We start from the raw sequence: 16,516 nt of genomic DNA on the forward strand, positions 1-16,516 counted from the left end.
GTCTAAAAAGGGAGGGTTTGAGGATACAACAGAAAGTAAATGAAAAGATGGAACTCTAGACTTTTCATTGCTCTGTGCGGTTTTGGCTGCCTTTCTATATATAATCAACCAAGACACCCGACCACGGTGGGAGAGCGGTGTGTACAAAGTGCAGGAGCATCTAAGAAGACACATGTTTGTCACGGATGCGAATTGCTGTATGTAGCGTGTAAAACCGTTTGCTATGGTGCATGTGGTCGTGTGTCGTAACCAAAAACTCGTTTTTAAAGACTGCTTACTTCATTGTGTTTTAACCTCACTTGTAAAGGAATGTTTTAAGGACCCCATGGGATACCCCTCGGTTTTGGCTGATTTTCTATATATAATCCACCAAGATACCCAACCACGGTAGGAGGGCGGTGTGCACAAAGTGTAGAGACATAATGAGTGGGAGCGTATGAGTCACACTTGGTGGGAATTCCACGGCTTGCAGCACGAATGGGGTTCAATGGCTTACCCACGCCTCTCTGCGCTGGGTAGACACACGTTCAATCTCATGCATAATTATTTATTGAATGCTAAACACTTCTGGAAAGACATGGATGTCTAAAACGGGTTGGTGTGAGAACACAACAGTAAGTGAATGAAAAGATGGAACTCTGGAGAGAGCAAAATACAACACAATAGTGAACCCACGGCATAACAAACGCCGCGTGGGTCAGACGTGCATGTGGACTCTTACCACAGACGAAAGTGACTAACTGGGTGGTCGGTGAGTTTTTGCGTCCGGGCGAATGGGCAGGCAGTGTGAATGCCTAGAGAGTGAGGGTAGACGCCGGCCGGTGAAAAAGGACTGTTGGTGGGCAGGGAAATGTCTTCCGTGTTCCTGCAGGAGCATCTAAGAAGATGCATGTTTGTTGCGGATGCGAATTGCTGTATGTAGCGTGTAAAATAGTTTGCTATGGTGCATGCGGTCATGCGTCGTAACCGAAAACTCGGTTTTTAAAGACTACTTACATTATTGTGCTTTAACCTCAGTTGTAAAGGATTGTTTTAAGGATCCCATGGGATACCCCTCACAAACCGTTTCACACGCTGCATATGGCGATTCACCTCCGTGAGAAACATGCCTCTATGAACAGTCAACGTAGCTCGGAGGTGCATGACATTAACCTGACCTGCACTGCATGTGGCCTCTACGACAGACGAATATAAATAACGCCATTTTTTCTGTGTCCTCGTGTCTGAGTTGGTGGGCGTAGCCCTGCGAGTTGTCGTCGTATCCAATGGTCTTGGAGTTGGTGGGCGGGTCCTTCCGCGCGCCATAGGTGTCTCACTTGTCGGCGGCTTAGTGAATCCACGCCCTTTCCGGCATGCTTTCCATGGTTGTCTTGCCTTAGTGAATTATATATATAGATGATGTCTCTTGATTTATATTTTTTTGAATTTAACTGTATAATTTTAAAACCATGGTAAGCATGTATTATGAATACCTTGGTATACAAAATGCAAGTTTTTTCAGTTTGCTTGCCTCAGTTTGTTGCCCTGAAAATATGAGGATAAAAATAATGAAGTATTTAGCATTTTCCAGTTTTTAAAGCATTTGGAACTCAGAATTGTGTTTTGTGTTTGATGCCAGTTTATTTCACTTTGATTACTCATTACTTCAATCTGCTTTAAAGGTTTGTAATCATTTTACAGTAGTATGCCATTCACATATTTTCATGTACTTTATTTGGGTTTCCTGAAATTGTGCTGCGCTCTGTGCCAGTCCAATAAGAAGGAGACTATATAAGAACCATTTTGGTTTGCAATAAATACATTTTTGCAATAAGCTATTTTTCTAGACTTGATTATTTGTGACTTATTTTCAGTGGAGATGAAATGGAGAAATGTTCACTTAAAGTCCTTGATCCTGAAGGCAGCCCATCACGCAGCTTGTTGTGGCTGATGGGAGAGAGAGGCTGCTCTGTAAGAAACCTAACAGATTTTCTTCATAAGATTGGAAATGTGGAAGCTGTTCAGTGTTTAAAAACACAAGGTAAGTTTCACCCTTTATCTGCATTTTTGCAACTGTTTTTTTTACCATGCATTAGGTTTTAAAAAATGTTAATTAAAAACAGACTGAGCAAATGTGTAATGCTATATATAACTGTGTTGGTATTTTTGTTTTAAAAGGAATTAAAATTATCATCCAGCCCCAGTCGCAGGCAGTGTTATCTGGTCATATCGTCCGATTAGGATGTCATGCAGCCGGACATCCCAATATTCAGTACCAGTGGTTTAAATTTAAAGAAGAAGTAAGTAAGGTCTTAAAAAGCATTTGACTTTGAAATGCAAATAATTAGTTACTTCCACGTAAAAATATCAAATAAAAATACACATTTAAAATGTGTATTTGTACATTTTCTGTTAAGAAAAAATATGTTTGTGGTTTGTGTATTCTTTCATTTGGTTTTTATAGAAAATATCTAGATTTTTTTTTTAATTTATCATTTTGTCATGTACTGTATTAGTGGTATGCTTATATGTATTTAATGCTGCTCCCTCACAGCTTCTAAGGTTTTATAGACATTTGTACGCCTTTTGGGCAATTTTGTTTTGCTTCTTTGTATTTTATTTTTTTACCTCTTGCCTGGTTGTCTTCTGTTACCTTCTGGATCCCACATTTGACACAGTGTTGTAAGAATGTGTTATAACAGTGGCCATTTCCCCCTATAAAGGAAAGCCTACGTGTTAGTACGAGTGTTAACTCATCCAATCTTTGTGGAAAACTGAACTCCTTTGTTTTTGTACTCATTTTTGTTTAGCTTTTTGTAGCTAAAAACTTATTTGCTTGTACTTTTGCATAGTTTTGCAACTGTTTTTGTTTCAACACTATGATTTTTAGAACTATTGGAACGTTTTCTGGAAATTGGCTTTGAAATCTGGCCGAGTGACTGCTTGTATAGCATATGAATGTTTTCTCTGTGTCTGAGCACTAATTTTCTTGAGTCAGGTATGTGTGGTATGCTAATTAGTAATTCAGTTGTGGCCTTATATGAGTTAAGTATGCCTTATAGCAATCCTGCTTCGATGTTGATACCTGAGCCTGTAATGACTAAGCAAGTTCAGAAAATCAGTTGGTGGATTGTTTCATCTTGTGTTTTCTCAGTATTACATCTTGCCTGAAGAAAGGGCCTGAGTTGCCTTGAAAGCTTGCATATTGTAATCCTTTTAGTTAGCCAATAAAAGGTGTCCTTTTGCTTGGATTTTCTCTGCACTCAGTATTACATGTAAACCACATACTGTATTTCAATATTCTTATTAATAGAATTATTGAATATTATCATCAACTAAAACAATATTGCAACAAATTGTTTTAAAAAATGTATTTCTCAGCTAATATCTTATTGTATATTTAACATTTTTTGATTTATAAAATAGTACTAATTTTGCATTACATTAACAGCATGCCCCCATCCTTCATGTCCGTTGTCCAAACTATATTTGTAAGAATTCATGAGACATAATTTTTTGGACATGGATATCAAGATCTATTAAAGTATGGTATTAAATGTTGAGAAAAATTTTTTTTTTCACACACACACACAAATATATTGTATAAGTAAATATGCAAATATGTTTTATCTTTGTAGCAGATAAAGGTAGACTGAGAAATTCCTTATGAACTGAGTTTGTAAGTTTTAGGACTGATATTTAGGTTACTATTAAAGCTGGAATAATAAATACTGTATTTACTCGTGTACCACGTGCCCTCGTGTAAGACGCGCACCCTAATTTTTACAAAGAAAATCAGGAAAATCGTTTTGTCCCGTGTACGACGTGCGTTGTGATTGTATAGGAAGCATTTAGAGAGAGAGAGAGCGAGAGAGTGAGTGCGCGAGCAAGCAAGCGAACAAGAGAGCGAGTGTGCGAGAGAGCGAGTGTGCAAGCAAGCAAGAGAGCGAGTGCGCGAGCAAGCAAGTGAGAGAGAGTGAGAGTGTGCGAGCGAATGAGAGAGAGAGAGCGAGTGTGCGAGCGAGTGAGAGAGAGAGAGAGCAAGCGAGTGAGTGAGAGAGAGCAAGCGAGTGAGTGAGAGAGAGAGCGAGCGAGTGCGCGAGCAAGCGAGCGAGATAAAGCGAGCGAGAGAGAGCGAGTGTGCAAGCAAGTGAGCGAGAGAGTGAGTGCGCGAGCAAGCAAGCGAGTGTGGGGGAGGAGAGAGAAACAAAGCAATCAGCCAAAAAGGACACATGCTGCTCAGGCTTTTAAGTAAGTGTAGCGTCAGGCGAGACAGTAAATCATGATAAACAGCAACGGATGAAATGTAATGATGAAAATAGATAGTCCAGAGATCGCGCGAGCAAGCGAGTGAGAGAGAGAAAGTGAGAGTGTGAGAGTGTGCGAGTGTGCGAGTGAGTGAGAGAGAGAGAGAGAGAGAGCGAGTGAGAAAGAGAGAGAGAGAGCGAGTGTGCGAGCAAGAGAGAGACAGAGCGAGTGCACGAGCAAGCGAGCGAGAGAGAGACAGAGCGAGTGCGCGAGCGAATGCGCGAGCAAGCGAGAGAGGGAGAGACCGAGCAAGCGAGCGACAGAGAGAAAGAGCAAGTGCGCGAGCGAGAGAGAGAGTGAGAGAACGAGTGCGCGAGCAAGTGAGCAAGACAGGGAGAGCAAGTGCGCGAGCAAGCGATCGAGAGAGAGCTAGCGAGCGAGCCCAAGCAGAAGATGTAAACATTACACAATTACATTTCCTTGTGTATGACGCGCACCTGATTTTCTAATGCTATTTTTTGTGAAAAAATGTGCGCGTGGTACACGCGTAAATACGGTAGTTATTGCATAAACTGTATCTCCAATTTATGCAAATTTTGTCCTAACTCCCATCTTACCGTATTACCTGATTATGACTTAGAGAGTGTATATGTCCATTTTATTAGTTATTTTGCATTAGATTTATAATAATGGATAGTATAACTAGAGATTTTAAATCCTGAATATAACCATACAGTAGACCCCCGCAAAGTCAAGGCCTCAGTCATTCACGGATTTTTCCTTAGAACCTAACTAATAATTGTTAGCGGAAACCACAAATATCCTCCACAATTTTTATGGCTTTTTTCGTGGCAATACTGTACTGTAGAGGGAACAGGAAGCAGCTGTAGAGAAAACTGCGACTTGGGATGGTGAAAGCAGCCAATAGAATTTGAAACTGCAACTCCCAGTAGTCCCTGCAGTGGTCTTATTGGTCTTCTGCTGAGGGTGCTGGTCAAAGGATGTCAGTGCGGCTTTTACAAAGGGGGCCAGTGACCAAAAGCAAAAAAAAAAAAAAGTTTTTGTAATTTGTGTTTCAAGTTCCTGCCTGTCTGCCCTTGGTTACCTGTACTTATTCATTTTGTCCTGGATCGTTTTGTGCGTCTGGATTGTCTGCCTGTGTACATGAGGACTGAACCCGTCCACCCGTCTTCACTATTTCAGGAACTACCGGTAGGACTATCTGTACATTCCCATTCACCATGTGGATCTCTGGACTATCTATTTTCATCATTACATTTCATCCGTTGCTGTTTTTCATGATTTACTGTGTGTGTTTTGTTTGTGCTTTGTTGTATTTAATGTGTAATCGCTGTAAGGGGAACAGGGGTGGTATCATTGTTTTCTTATTTCATTTGTTTTCATTGCATTCCTTATTTGCTGTTTGATTACCGGTTTGCTTTGTTTTTGTCTCTCAAGGCTGGGTGTGTCCTTGGAATCTTCACCATAAAAATAAATAAATCGCCGTCTTCTCGCCTGACGCTACACTTACTTAAAAGCCTGAGCAGCATGTGTCCTTTTTGGCTGATTGCTTTGTTTCACTCTCCTCCCCCACACATTCTCTGCTCCTGTTGAGGTGGAGGGTGTGCTCCCCTATGATGTTTGTCTATTGTTTAATCGATAACTAACTGCATGAGACATGTTTGTTTAAAGTGTTTGAATAAACTTCAAACTGCACTAAGACTAGCCTGCTACCATCTGCGCTTACCTCTGTCTACTTGCATGCAGCCAGTTTAAGCGTAGTTGGCTCAGTGATTTACTCTACATCCATGGCGTCAGTTGCACTTTGTACATATTGTTCCAGTAGTTTTTTAAATAGTTTTTACAGTTCATTAGCAGTGTGTAAAATGATCAGTGTTGCAGTAATTGTGATGCTCTTTGCATGAAAAAAATGTGTTCCATTAAAATTTCACTTTTTCTTCAATTGTGACGTTTACTTAAAGTGCAGCAAAAAGGTATTTGGCGTCCAGGGATGCATTAACCCCCAAGTATGTGGCAGTTTAACGGTTAAAGCCCGAAGATGCCGCCGAAACGAGCTGCACCGTCTAAGGCATCTGGTATAGGAAACGCGCTTGCATGAATCACAGTACATATAGTGGTAACATCGGTACAATATTTTACATCCTAGTACTGCGGGAGACATAGCAGTACAGTATACAGGTTTACCTTTGCATTCTTTATTTGTAGAGTTTGAAATTAAATTAAAGTGTTCTGGGGCATATTTAGGGTTTAAACTATGAAAATAGGCATTTTTTTAACCACATCCAGAATTCGAGGTTTTTCACAATTCACGGGTGCTCTAGGAACGTAACCCCCGCGAATTTTGGGGGTGTACTGTATCTATATAACTATAATATACATTTTCAGCCAATTATATAGGGGGCTAATGGCAATGGTAGCTGTGCAGTGGTTTAGTCTCAACGCAGAGGGCAATTTTCCAGGGGTATGAGTGAAGAATTGAAGAATGTGCCGGAAGGATGAAAAGCTGCAGTACCTTGTCTGATCTAATTCTCGGACCACTGATTGTCTGTGTTTTTCTATGCTCAGACTTGCAGATTAAATGCAGAGGCTGGTAAAGCTGCACATTTTTATCAGTTGGTGGCAAATTTTCTTTAAATAATAATCCTTTTCCCTGTGAATTTGCTGGATACATAAATGAATTTTTATTACATGAGTGTTGTAATTCTAGCTTAGTGCTGTAAGGAGCTAACACTATACTCTACAAAAGGGATTCCCCCTCCACTATTGACATACTATATTGAATTGATAACATAGATTGCAGTAACTTGTCTTGAAAAAATGTTGTGTAGAGATGAATAAAGAAAAAGTGGAAACACTGATGGAGCCTGAGGATGTATAAGATAGCTGTCTGTAATCTCACAGTATGTGCCACAGTATGTTCTACCTTTTCCCTGTCATACTGTATATATTTGTGTGTCTGTTTTAAATAAATAAAATGCCTCTAGTGGTTTTTAAATAATTCTTGAGGATAAAGGTTGTTTCATGGTGTAATAATACATGATAGCTAATGAATAATAAAGATTATATTTTAAGAATGACCTACATAATTTTTTCTTATTTTTTTATGTGGGTTAATTTTAAAATATTTGGCCTATGTATATAAGTACTTTTTAATTGCATAAGTATTTTCTGTAGTATTCAAAAGTTAGCACTGCATCATTTTTATGTGCTCTACTCTCTTATGTTTTTAGATACCTTGTGAAAATTCCCCAGAGTTAGTCTTCAACCCTGTAAATGTGAATGATACAGGTTTTTATATCTGCAGAATAAACTGTGGAAATTCGTTTGAATTTAGCAACTGGGCAAAGCTGGAAGTTTGTGATGTAAATGTGCCCTATGGTAAGTAAACTGTCATATAAAATGTGAGTTTAGCAACATTTTGTCAAAAAAGTGGATACCAAAGGTTTACAGTATATGCACTTTTTTAATTATCAGTGTATTTCTGTATACCACAGCATCTGTTTTGTAGTGCCATTGATGTATGCTACCCTGTCCAGGTTTAAATTAAGTTTTAAAGTAAATTAATAGTTATATTTTATATTCATATCCATATTCAGCATAATGTCTGCATTATTTGGTAGGCAAAGTGCTCAGCAGATGTAGGGAACTGTTTTAACTGCTAACATCAAAAACTTGCTAGCAGGCAGTAGAGTTGCTCTAGGCTGGGTCATCAGCTCAGGTGTTGCTAGACCTGACAAACACATTGCCAAGGCATCCTCGGAATGTTGTTACAGTAATGCAAGTTTTCTAAGGTTCCCATAATCCTGCCGAGTTCATGGTGTATTTTTGTTTAGCCTGTTAGGGTGCTCTTCCTCTGGATTTAACTTTTTTTGTAAATGAATATATGTTAATAAAAAAGAGAGTATAATTTAAAAATGTATGTGCTTATAATGTTTTGAGGTATTTTGAGCTTGTGTTTGTTAAACCCAAATAAAATATACCTTTTCATGACAGCATCAACAAAAACAGGCAAAATGGCCTCTGATAAAGTGGTGAAATGTATTAATGAAACTGTTCATGTTTTTTTAGGCTCTATGTTTAGCCCTACTGAAGGCCGCCTGAAAGTTGTGATCCACCCACAGACACAAAAGCTGATGGTGGGAGACACTTTAGAGCTGGAGTGTGGTGCAGTGGGTAAACCACTTCCTCAGTATCAATGGTATAGAAATGGGGCCCCCTTAAAGGATGCAGCTAAAAAGAGATACACTGTAGGTTTTTTGCACTCTTACTATGTTTTTTGAAAAGTAAAGTTTTTTTTGAGTGTTTCCAGTTAATACTGACTTGGAAAAAAAAGAGTGACAGGATACTAAATGAATAGATCACCATCAATTATGAAGATAAACAAGAGTCTAGTAATGCAGCAAATATGCATTACATGCATATTTATAGGTTAAAATAGTTTGAAAAATTATTTTATAATATTTATAATTAAAAGTCACATCAGTAAATGTGTTCTTGTATGATCAGTAAACTTCACTATTTGTAGTAAACATTCCCTATCTATACAAACTGGGTATTTTATTGGTGGTATACATTGATTCTTGGAGGGCTATGTCAGTGTTACACAGTAGTGTATTTTCCTATGTGACACACCCCTTCAGTTAAGCAAGAATAGTTACTTTATTTCTTTATTGGTCCTTAGTAATGTGTTTCTTAATATATTTCCCAGCAGGGCTAGTTTAAATTACTGTTCACCTTCTCTGTCCTACATATTCCTGTAATTATGCTGTAAATAAATTACTCTTTTTAAAATAAACACAAAAATCTGCCTAAAATATAATTGCTGCCAGTTGAGAGAAAGTTGACTCCCTGTGGCTTTGCATTTAACTCCTCATGATGTGATATGTGCCTTTTTCTATTAAGGTCCAAAAGGTTAATTATTTACATCATAAAGAGTTTTTAATGTTTTACCATTAACAGATTTTTGATGTTTCGGTGGAACATCAGGGAAGGTACCGCTGCCAGGTGTTCAACGAGATCGAAAGGCAGTGGAGCCGAGAAGTTGAAGTCCTTATCGGTAAATATCTTTAACAATATCAGTTTTTAAATATTCTCTGTTTAAAAAACCATCAAGACTGTAATTTTTACACTTTTGTAAAAATGGTACATTAAAATATAAATGTAAAAAAATTATACTGAATGACTTTCCTACATAAATATATCTGTTTTACAACTTTTGATATTTGGAGCGATTAACAATGTCCATTTAAACACCTATAGCAAAGAATTCAACAGTTATATAATTTTTGTTTAGTTTTTTTGTTAATCTCACAAATGCCATTATCCATTTTTAAATCACTTAAACTTTAGTAACATTATTTGTTGTGAGAGCTGTCGTTAAGAATTTTACAAAGCGCTGAGTACAGTGACATAAAAATGAAATGCGTCAATTGACCATGGAGCATTTCAAATATAAGCATAAACATAAAGTTCTTTATGGTGTAAAATAAAATTGAATTTAGATAATGTCAAGAGAAAATAAGTATGTAAATAGTCTTTTTCACTCTCCATTATTAAATACAAGAAATGGTGTTTAGTATGTATCCTGGATTTATTGTTGAAATGAAAGAGACCATGATAGCAAAACGAAGAGAGGTATGTTAACTGTCTACCACAAAGGATATGGTCTTTCTAAGAATAATAATAAAATGTCCGGTTCCAAAGGTAATACTAGCAACAGAGATTTAGAATGGGTAAAGTTTATACAGTAGGTTAGTACTGTTCATTAGTTTTGTTAAGAGTTCAAATGTGTTTACCATCATCTTTAAAACTATTTTGAAATAGAGCGTGAGTTTGGTGAAGATTTTAATGTAATTATTTGCTGCTTCTCTAGATGTCTTTACAATAAAGGAAGGAAGCCCATATCACTTACTTAATCGAGATGATGGAAGTGTTCTTAAGACAATGTATGTTTGTGTCATGCATTACTCATCTCTTACAGCAGAATATGCATTGTAGGCATGTTACAAATGACATTGCCCTCTAGATTGTTACATGTTAGGCTGTTTACACACCAAAATGTATTGCGTGAAAGGGTTGCTTATTAACACCTGATTTGTTCAATACAAATCCTCTATTATTTTAATCCGCTTTCCCGGGTGAAGGCCATTGTGGAAACGGACCAAGTTAATTAGACCACACATCCCAGAATCCAGCAAAAGTCCATCACTTCTGGGTCTTTCACATGTACTACCTGGCTAAATGAACAATATAATCACTCCAGTGAGTTCAGGTTTGGTACACTTAAGGAGGGGATACAGCTCTGTATTAATGTCTTCAGGATTGTTTGAAATTCATAACATGTCTGACCAATGCCAATTTGTCTGATAAGCTTTTCTGCAAGTAAGAGTTGACCTCATCTTGATCTAAAGTATCTGCTAGCCATTTTTAGAGTATCCTCACCAAATGTTTTGGTATTCTGAGGCTACCCACCTATTGTTTCATCTTTTAGAACCAGATCACTGCTGTTTGGGAAATTGGTTAGTAGCTTAGCGTCTTCCTTAACTCAGTTGTTCAGAACATATTGCTGAATATGAGACATGTGAATTTCCCCTTGGGAATAATAAAGTATCTATCTATCTATCTATCTATCTATCTATCTATCTATCTATCTATCTATCTATCTATCTATCTATCTATCTATCTATCTATCTATCTATCTATCTATCTATCTATCTATCTATCTATCTATCTGATTGCAAATTTTGCTATCAACATTTGTCCAGAGATACTCTTGGTGTCTTGTTAGTGTTTCCTTTTATTGGCAATACCTACAACCTTCCAATATAATAATAATTTATCACACAAATCTAGATCAACATCAGCTTGGAAGTTTTTTCCAATTAAACCCCTTCAAGTGTCTTTTCTTTGTCATTTCCAGCTCAATTTTCATTATTATTTAAATAGTAACTTTAATAGATAGTACTTTATTTGTGAGCAGTCACAGTTAGGCATTATTCAGGTGTATTTCCAGGGTTTTTTGACACATGTATGTTGAATAATTTGTTGGTTTAAAGTCCTTAATCATAATGTGTCAGAGAGGATGTGTAGCATTGTTCACAATGGCCATCAGTTTTGTGTTCAGGCTGTCCGTGAGTACTACATACAGTGGTCTCAGGTGCGTTTCATAACTTAATTATCTTATTGATTCAGGGGACTTCTCTTGAAGTGATTTTACTGATACACCCTACATAGAAAATCACACTGGCCATCATACACTGGTAGAGCATGTAAAGGATGTCATAATTTAACATAAACAAGCTAATGTGCAAATGCTGAACATGCAAACCATCACAATGCTTGAAGATAGCTTTGGAATTGCAAAACTAACAGTTTTTGGTAGTGAGGGGTTGGATGAAGTTATTTGGTGCATGTGAGATTATTGTCTAATACAGGGAATTGCAGTAATAATGGGCAAAAAATGTAAAAGAAAATCTAAATATAATTGAACCGACCACACACCCTGAGGTCTTCAGCACTCATACTCTATAATACAGTCTTTGTGTTCGGTATTTGTTTTATATATTTACATACATTATGTTTTATACAAACACCCTTATATTTCTTATAAAAAAAATCAGATGTGACTACTATATGTCATGCAGTAGAACCATCTGTAGATTTGTAGGTGATGGAAATGAAAAAAAAATGTAATGTTTTGTATTAATATTAATACTATATGTATAGTCGAGTATTAATTCCAGAAGCAAATGTACAGTAGCCTAATGTTGAAATTGTGGGTTTTACCTTGGACTATGAGGACTTTTTTTGAAGTTTGCAACAAAACCACTTGGTATCAGTTACTTTTCTTAGCATAAGCTCTGTTCTTAAGCCAAGTGGCAATGTTTTGAATTCCTCTGGTGTTACTTGCATGCTGGATCCTGGGTAATTCCAGTTGTTCTAGTTTGGCCATGCAATTCAGTCAGAAAAAAAGTTGTTCAGTTATTTTGTGTATTTTCTGAAGATTGATTCTATGAATGCAGAATGCCCAGTTATTTTTGTACACTGTGTTTAGTTTAGATGTTTCACAGTAACATTGTGTTTAAAGCTGTGTAAATAAAGCCTTTCAGCTAGTCTCTGATTTTATGTATGTTTAATATTTAGACAGCAAATTGAGATGAACCCAATAGCCTCTGCTTGTTCTAGCTATAAGCAAAAGCTCAGTATTTATAGTGTTTTAGGTTTGTTGCTTTTTTCTTAATCTTGTTATCATTTTTCGGATACACACTAGTTGCTGCCTGCCTGAGTGACTGTGTGGAAAATTTGGAGCCCTAGAACAGATTGGACATGACAGACAGGTGACCCCTGCCAGCAGTATATCAAGAAGTGGTATTTGTAAACCGCTAGAAGCAGCTGTTCTGTCCATTAGCACAGAAGGGTGTTTGGCATCTTGCATAAGTGAGAGAAATAATCTGACTGACACTGTAAAGTTCAACTGTAGATCTTTTTCACAACATTTTTTCCTGTATTTTCCCTAAGTGAATAGTCATTTTTAGCACATCAGTAGTGGTGGTAATTAAGTTTTTCCCATCTACATAATTCTTTTTTTGTTTCCTTTCATTCATTAGAAGCATTAGTTTATTATATCATTTCTAGGTACAGTTTTACTGCTGAAGTACTTCATACATTTAAAAACTAAAGAATATACTACTTATTCGGATTATTCATCCATACTTGTTTTTCTTAAATGGCTTAATCCATTATAGGGTTATGGGGCAAGGGAACTTATACTGACAGCATTGTGTGCAAGGCAGGAATTAACCCTGCATGAGGTTGCAACCCTTTTCGATTAGCACTCACACACACAGACATACTGACTCAACAGTCTGCCTTTCATGCTCATCTTTGGTACGTGTAGGTATCTAGAATACCTAAAGAAAACTTCATATGGACATGGAATGAGATAAGAATCGACCCATGATCCTTGCTCCACATTTTCTTCCTGATCAACACAATCAGTTTTCTTATTAACAAAAATTTACAACAGGCAGAAGTGCTCACAATCTCGGGTGTTTTTGTATCAGTGATTGAATATCTTTTCCAATATAAGCTCTTGTAAAGGTGCTTTATAAATATTTATTGTTATTACTGGTTCAACAAAAAATATTGCAATGCAGGTTTATCACATGATTAGTATGCAGTGTAATTGTTACAGCTACTTTAAATTCTCCAATGTTAGGGTTGTTCACTTTTGTACTTGATTGTTTTGTATATACTGCCTTTATTTTAAAGTAACCTGTTTTATTTTTATAGGTTAACAATGCTTGAACAAACTACTTTGATTTGAAAAGTTTAAAAATATATTTAATTGCACCAGTATTCTTGTATGCAGAGCTAGTTGTTGTGGTGCTTAAATTTAAAGTTATGATAACTTTGAACCAGTCTATTGTTTAACTTCCACCTTGACATTCTTTTTAACTATAAGGACCAAGGTGCAATTATTCATCTTCAGAAGCGGTGGAATGTTCTGAAGGTATAGTGTGAGTATAAAAGATGGCTGGTCTGTGGTTATGGGAAATTAACTGGGGATATATTCATGAAACACCACATCATTTATTTTGAAACAAGTAAAATTTCCCCCTTTTCTTTATAGATTAAAATTCATAAATTTAAAAGATGTAATTATCTTGCATAAATACATGCATTCATTAAAAAATGTACCACAGTTTGTTACTTACTTACTGTTACTTCCCATCATCTAAAACAGTTCTTAGTTTTCATATGTATTACACTAGTGCTCTCAATTGCATGTGAAGGAGGAATGGAAGAAAAGTACAAAATAAGCAAAATTGTTGTAGCTCTATGTGACTTATAAATATCAATATAGTAAATCTGTTTGAGATATTTATTCAGCTTATCCACACTTTGTCAAACTTGAGTTGGTTATTTAGCTTATCTACACATTGTCAAGAACCAGCCCGTCACCTTCAGTCCTTTTCAATGTGTTACTTTTTTCAGAACGCAGAAATTAAAAAGCTGTGCTTCTTTATAATCCCAAGAGAGGCTTGGTGTCAGGAGTTACCTTATTTTTATGAAGTCATTTTGTATAGGTGTTTTTTTTGTTTTTCCCAAACCTAACCCAGATATGAAGGAAACACATGATGTATGGTATTTTTTCATGTTTTGCCTTCTGCTGCTGCACATAAAGGGTCTGCCATGAGTTTGAAATTAACAGTAGAGGTTACTTAAAGATGACTTATGTGTCTTACCTGATGTTAATATTTTATTCTAATACAGGGGTTCCCACGCTCAGTATTGTGATACCTCTGTGGCTGGGAGTTTTCATTCCAACTAGTTCCACAAATAAATGGCCCAGCCTTACTTTTAAATGATCTGTTTAATTAGTCTTTTTCTTTTCTTATTTTGCATTCAGAAATACATGTATAACTGTATCCAAATACTGAGGGTTACAGTAGTCATGAGCAGTATAGACACAAGAGCAAAAATGTAAACTAAACCATTCATTTGTGAAACTGCTTGGAATGAAAATTATATTCATGGCATTAGTCCTAGACTGAACCTGAGAACCCCTGTTTTAATACATTTGCGCTGGGGAAACAATTGCGGTTTCTTTTCAGGAGATTATAATCTCACAATTAATTATGCTCCTTTATTACTTTCATACCCCAGAAATGTATAAATATGATCTCTAAGTGAGGTTAAGATGAATTAATGTTATTAGCTTCAATTACTAAAATTACATAAAACCGTATACATAAATGATATTCCATTTGGCAATACAGAGTGTGTATGTGTTCCTTTGGTTTTTCTCCTGAAAGCAGTGCTTGGACTATGTCAGGTACTGCTGAGCTTTTAGTCTGAACTTTAGAGATAAAAAGTTTGTGGAATGCTCATGCTGCTACCTACAATTATGTGAATATGCATGTTCAGTATTGCAGCCACCTTCTCTTGCAAAATTAATTGTCATGGAGCAAGTTAACACTTCTCTCTTGTGTGAGTGAATGAATGAATACATTTGTTCTAGGGATAAATGTTATTTTGTGAACCTTGCCATCTACTTTTTAAATTACTGATATACTGTAATTCCATCATTATGAAAAAGCAGGAATACAATTTCCAGCAAACAGGCAATGTTTTTTTTATTTATTTATATATCACCCAAGACCAAAACTGTAATTTTGTAAAGTGTTTTATTGTGCGATATCTTTCAATATAAATCAGTATCGATTTATGCTTTATTTTGCAATGTTGTCAAGTTTATTCTGGAAGGCAAATAATACTGAGGGCTAAAGGGACACTGTTCAGGAGATCCATAGTGTAACTATTTCAGAAAATGATTTACAACAAAGATTATATTCTAAACATATGTCTGTCTTGGAAGAAGAAAAAGGGGGAAAATGAAATGTTAAATGAATATATTCCCTAGTATTTTGGTGGTGATCAAATATAATTGCATGCAGTTTAGTTAAAGTGTAGACATCTCCAGAATTCAATTCAAGAGATTTTGTTTAACATATAAATCTTTAAAAAAATAATAATAATTTATTCTGAAGATCTTTCTTGTTGACCTCTGCAGTGGGCTGTTGCAAAGCTTTGCTGAAAATTGCAAGGGCTGTGAAATATATTATATTTGTTAAAAAAATAATCTGCTGTCTTTGGATGTGGAAGCTGGAGCTGTCTACCCTAAAAACATCTAAAATTATAACTAATTGTTATTCACTATAATATTGCTAATTACTATAGAGTAAAGTGCATGCTTATACAGTTCTTATTCTCACCAGTTGAACTTTTCTTTAACATCTTAACAGACCCATCAAAATTAACTTTCTAAGCATGGTGATGTAAAGCAATTTCTTGTCTTTGTCTGAAAAAGAAAGGTTTGCTTATACCTGTAGAGTCGGTGCTTTCATTTAAAAACAGACTTGTGTGTCTAACACCTAAATCTCAATCCTTTCGACTATAATACAGGGGAAGTTACCTGGTTAGCCTATAATTGTTTTTATTTATTTATTAGCACAAGTAACAGAAAGTTGTACGGCTTTTACAGAACATATATTTTTTAGTTAATATGAATATTATTCTAAGTAAGTTTTACCTTCATTTATCTCGTAAATATATTCTGAGACTTTAGTTGTTCTCGTTTATAATAATGAATTGAATGAATCTGTAACAAATACAAGCAAGCTTAAATCTTGAAGATTTTAAGATGGTTAGGATAAAGTGGGAACCTTTAGGCTTTTTCATGATTTCACTAATTAAAATGCATCTC

General features: G+C 36.1%; 1 protein-coding gene across 3 annotated transcripts in view; it reads left to right on the top strand.

Annotated features, from left to right (window-relative positions):
* malt1 (MALT paracaspase 1) overlaps window positions 1-16,516 on the top strand; it is a 76,134-nt gene that overhangs the window by 24,412 nt on the left and 35,206 nt on the right. For 2 of the 3 annotated variants that reach the window (XM_039750478.1, XM_039750479.1), the window contains exons 3-8: window positions 1,854-2,020; window positions 2,158-2,279; window positions 7,479-7,626; window positions 8,317-8,495; window positions 9,208-9,304; window positions 13,712-13,759. In XM_039750478.1, the coding sequence (XP_039606412.1) occupies window positions 1,854-2,020; window positions 2,158-2,279; window positions 7,479-7,626; window positions 8,317-8,495; window positions 9,208-9,304; window positions 13,712-13,759 (761 nt within the window). The remainder of the gene's footprint in view (window positions 1-1,853; window positions 2,021-2,157; window positions 2,280-7,478; window positions 7,627-8,316; window positions 8,496-9,207; window positions 9,305-13,711; window positions 13,760-16,516) is intronic. The other variant, XM_039750480.1, reaches the window with a different exon arrangement.

The sequence above is a fragment of the Polypterus senegalus genome, chromosome 4 (genome assembly GCF_016835505.1).
Source record: "Polypterus senegalus isolate Bchr_013 chromosome 4, ASM1683550v1, whole genome shotgun sequence".
Classification (NCBI taxonomy): domain Eukaryota; kingdom Metazoa; phylum Chordata; class Cladistia; order Polypteriformes; family Polypteridae; genus Polypterus; species Polypterus senegalus.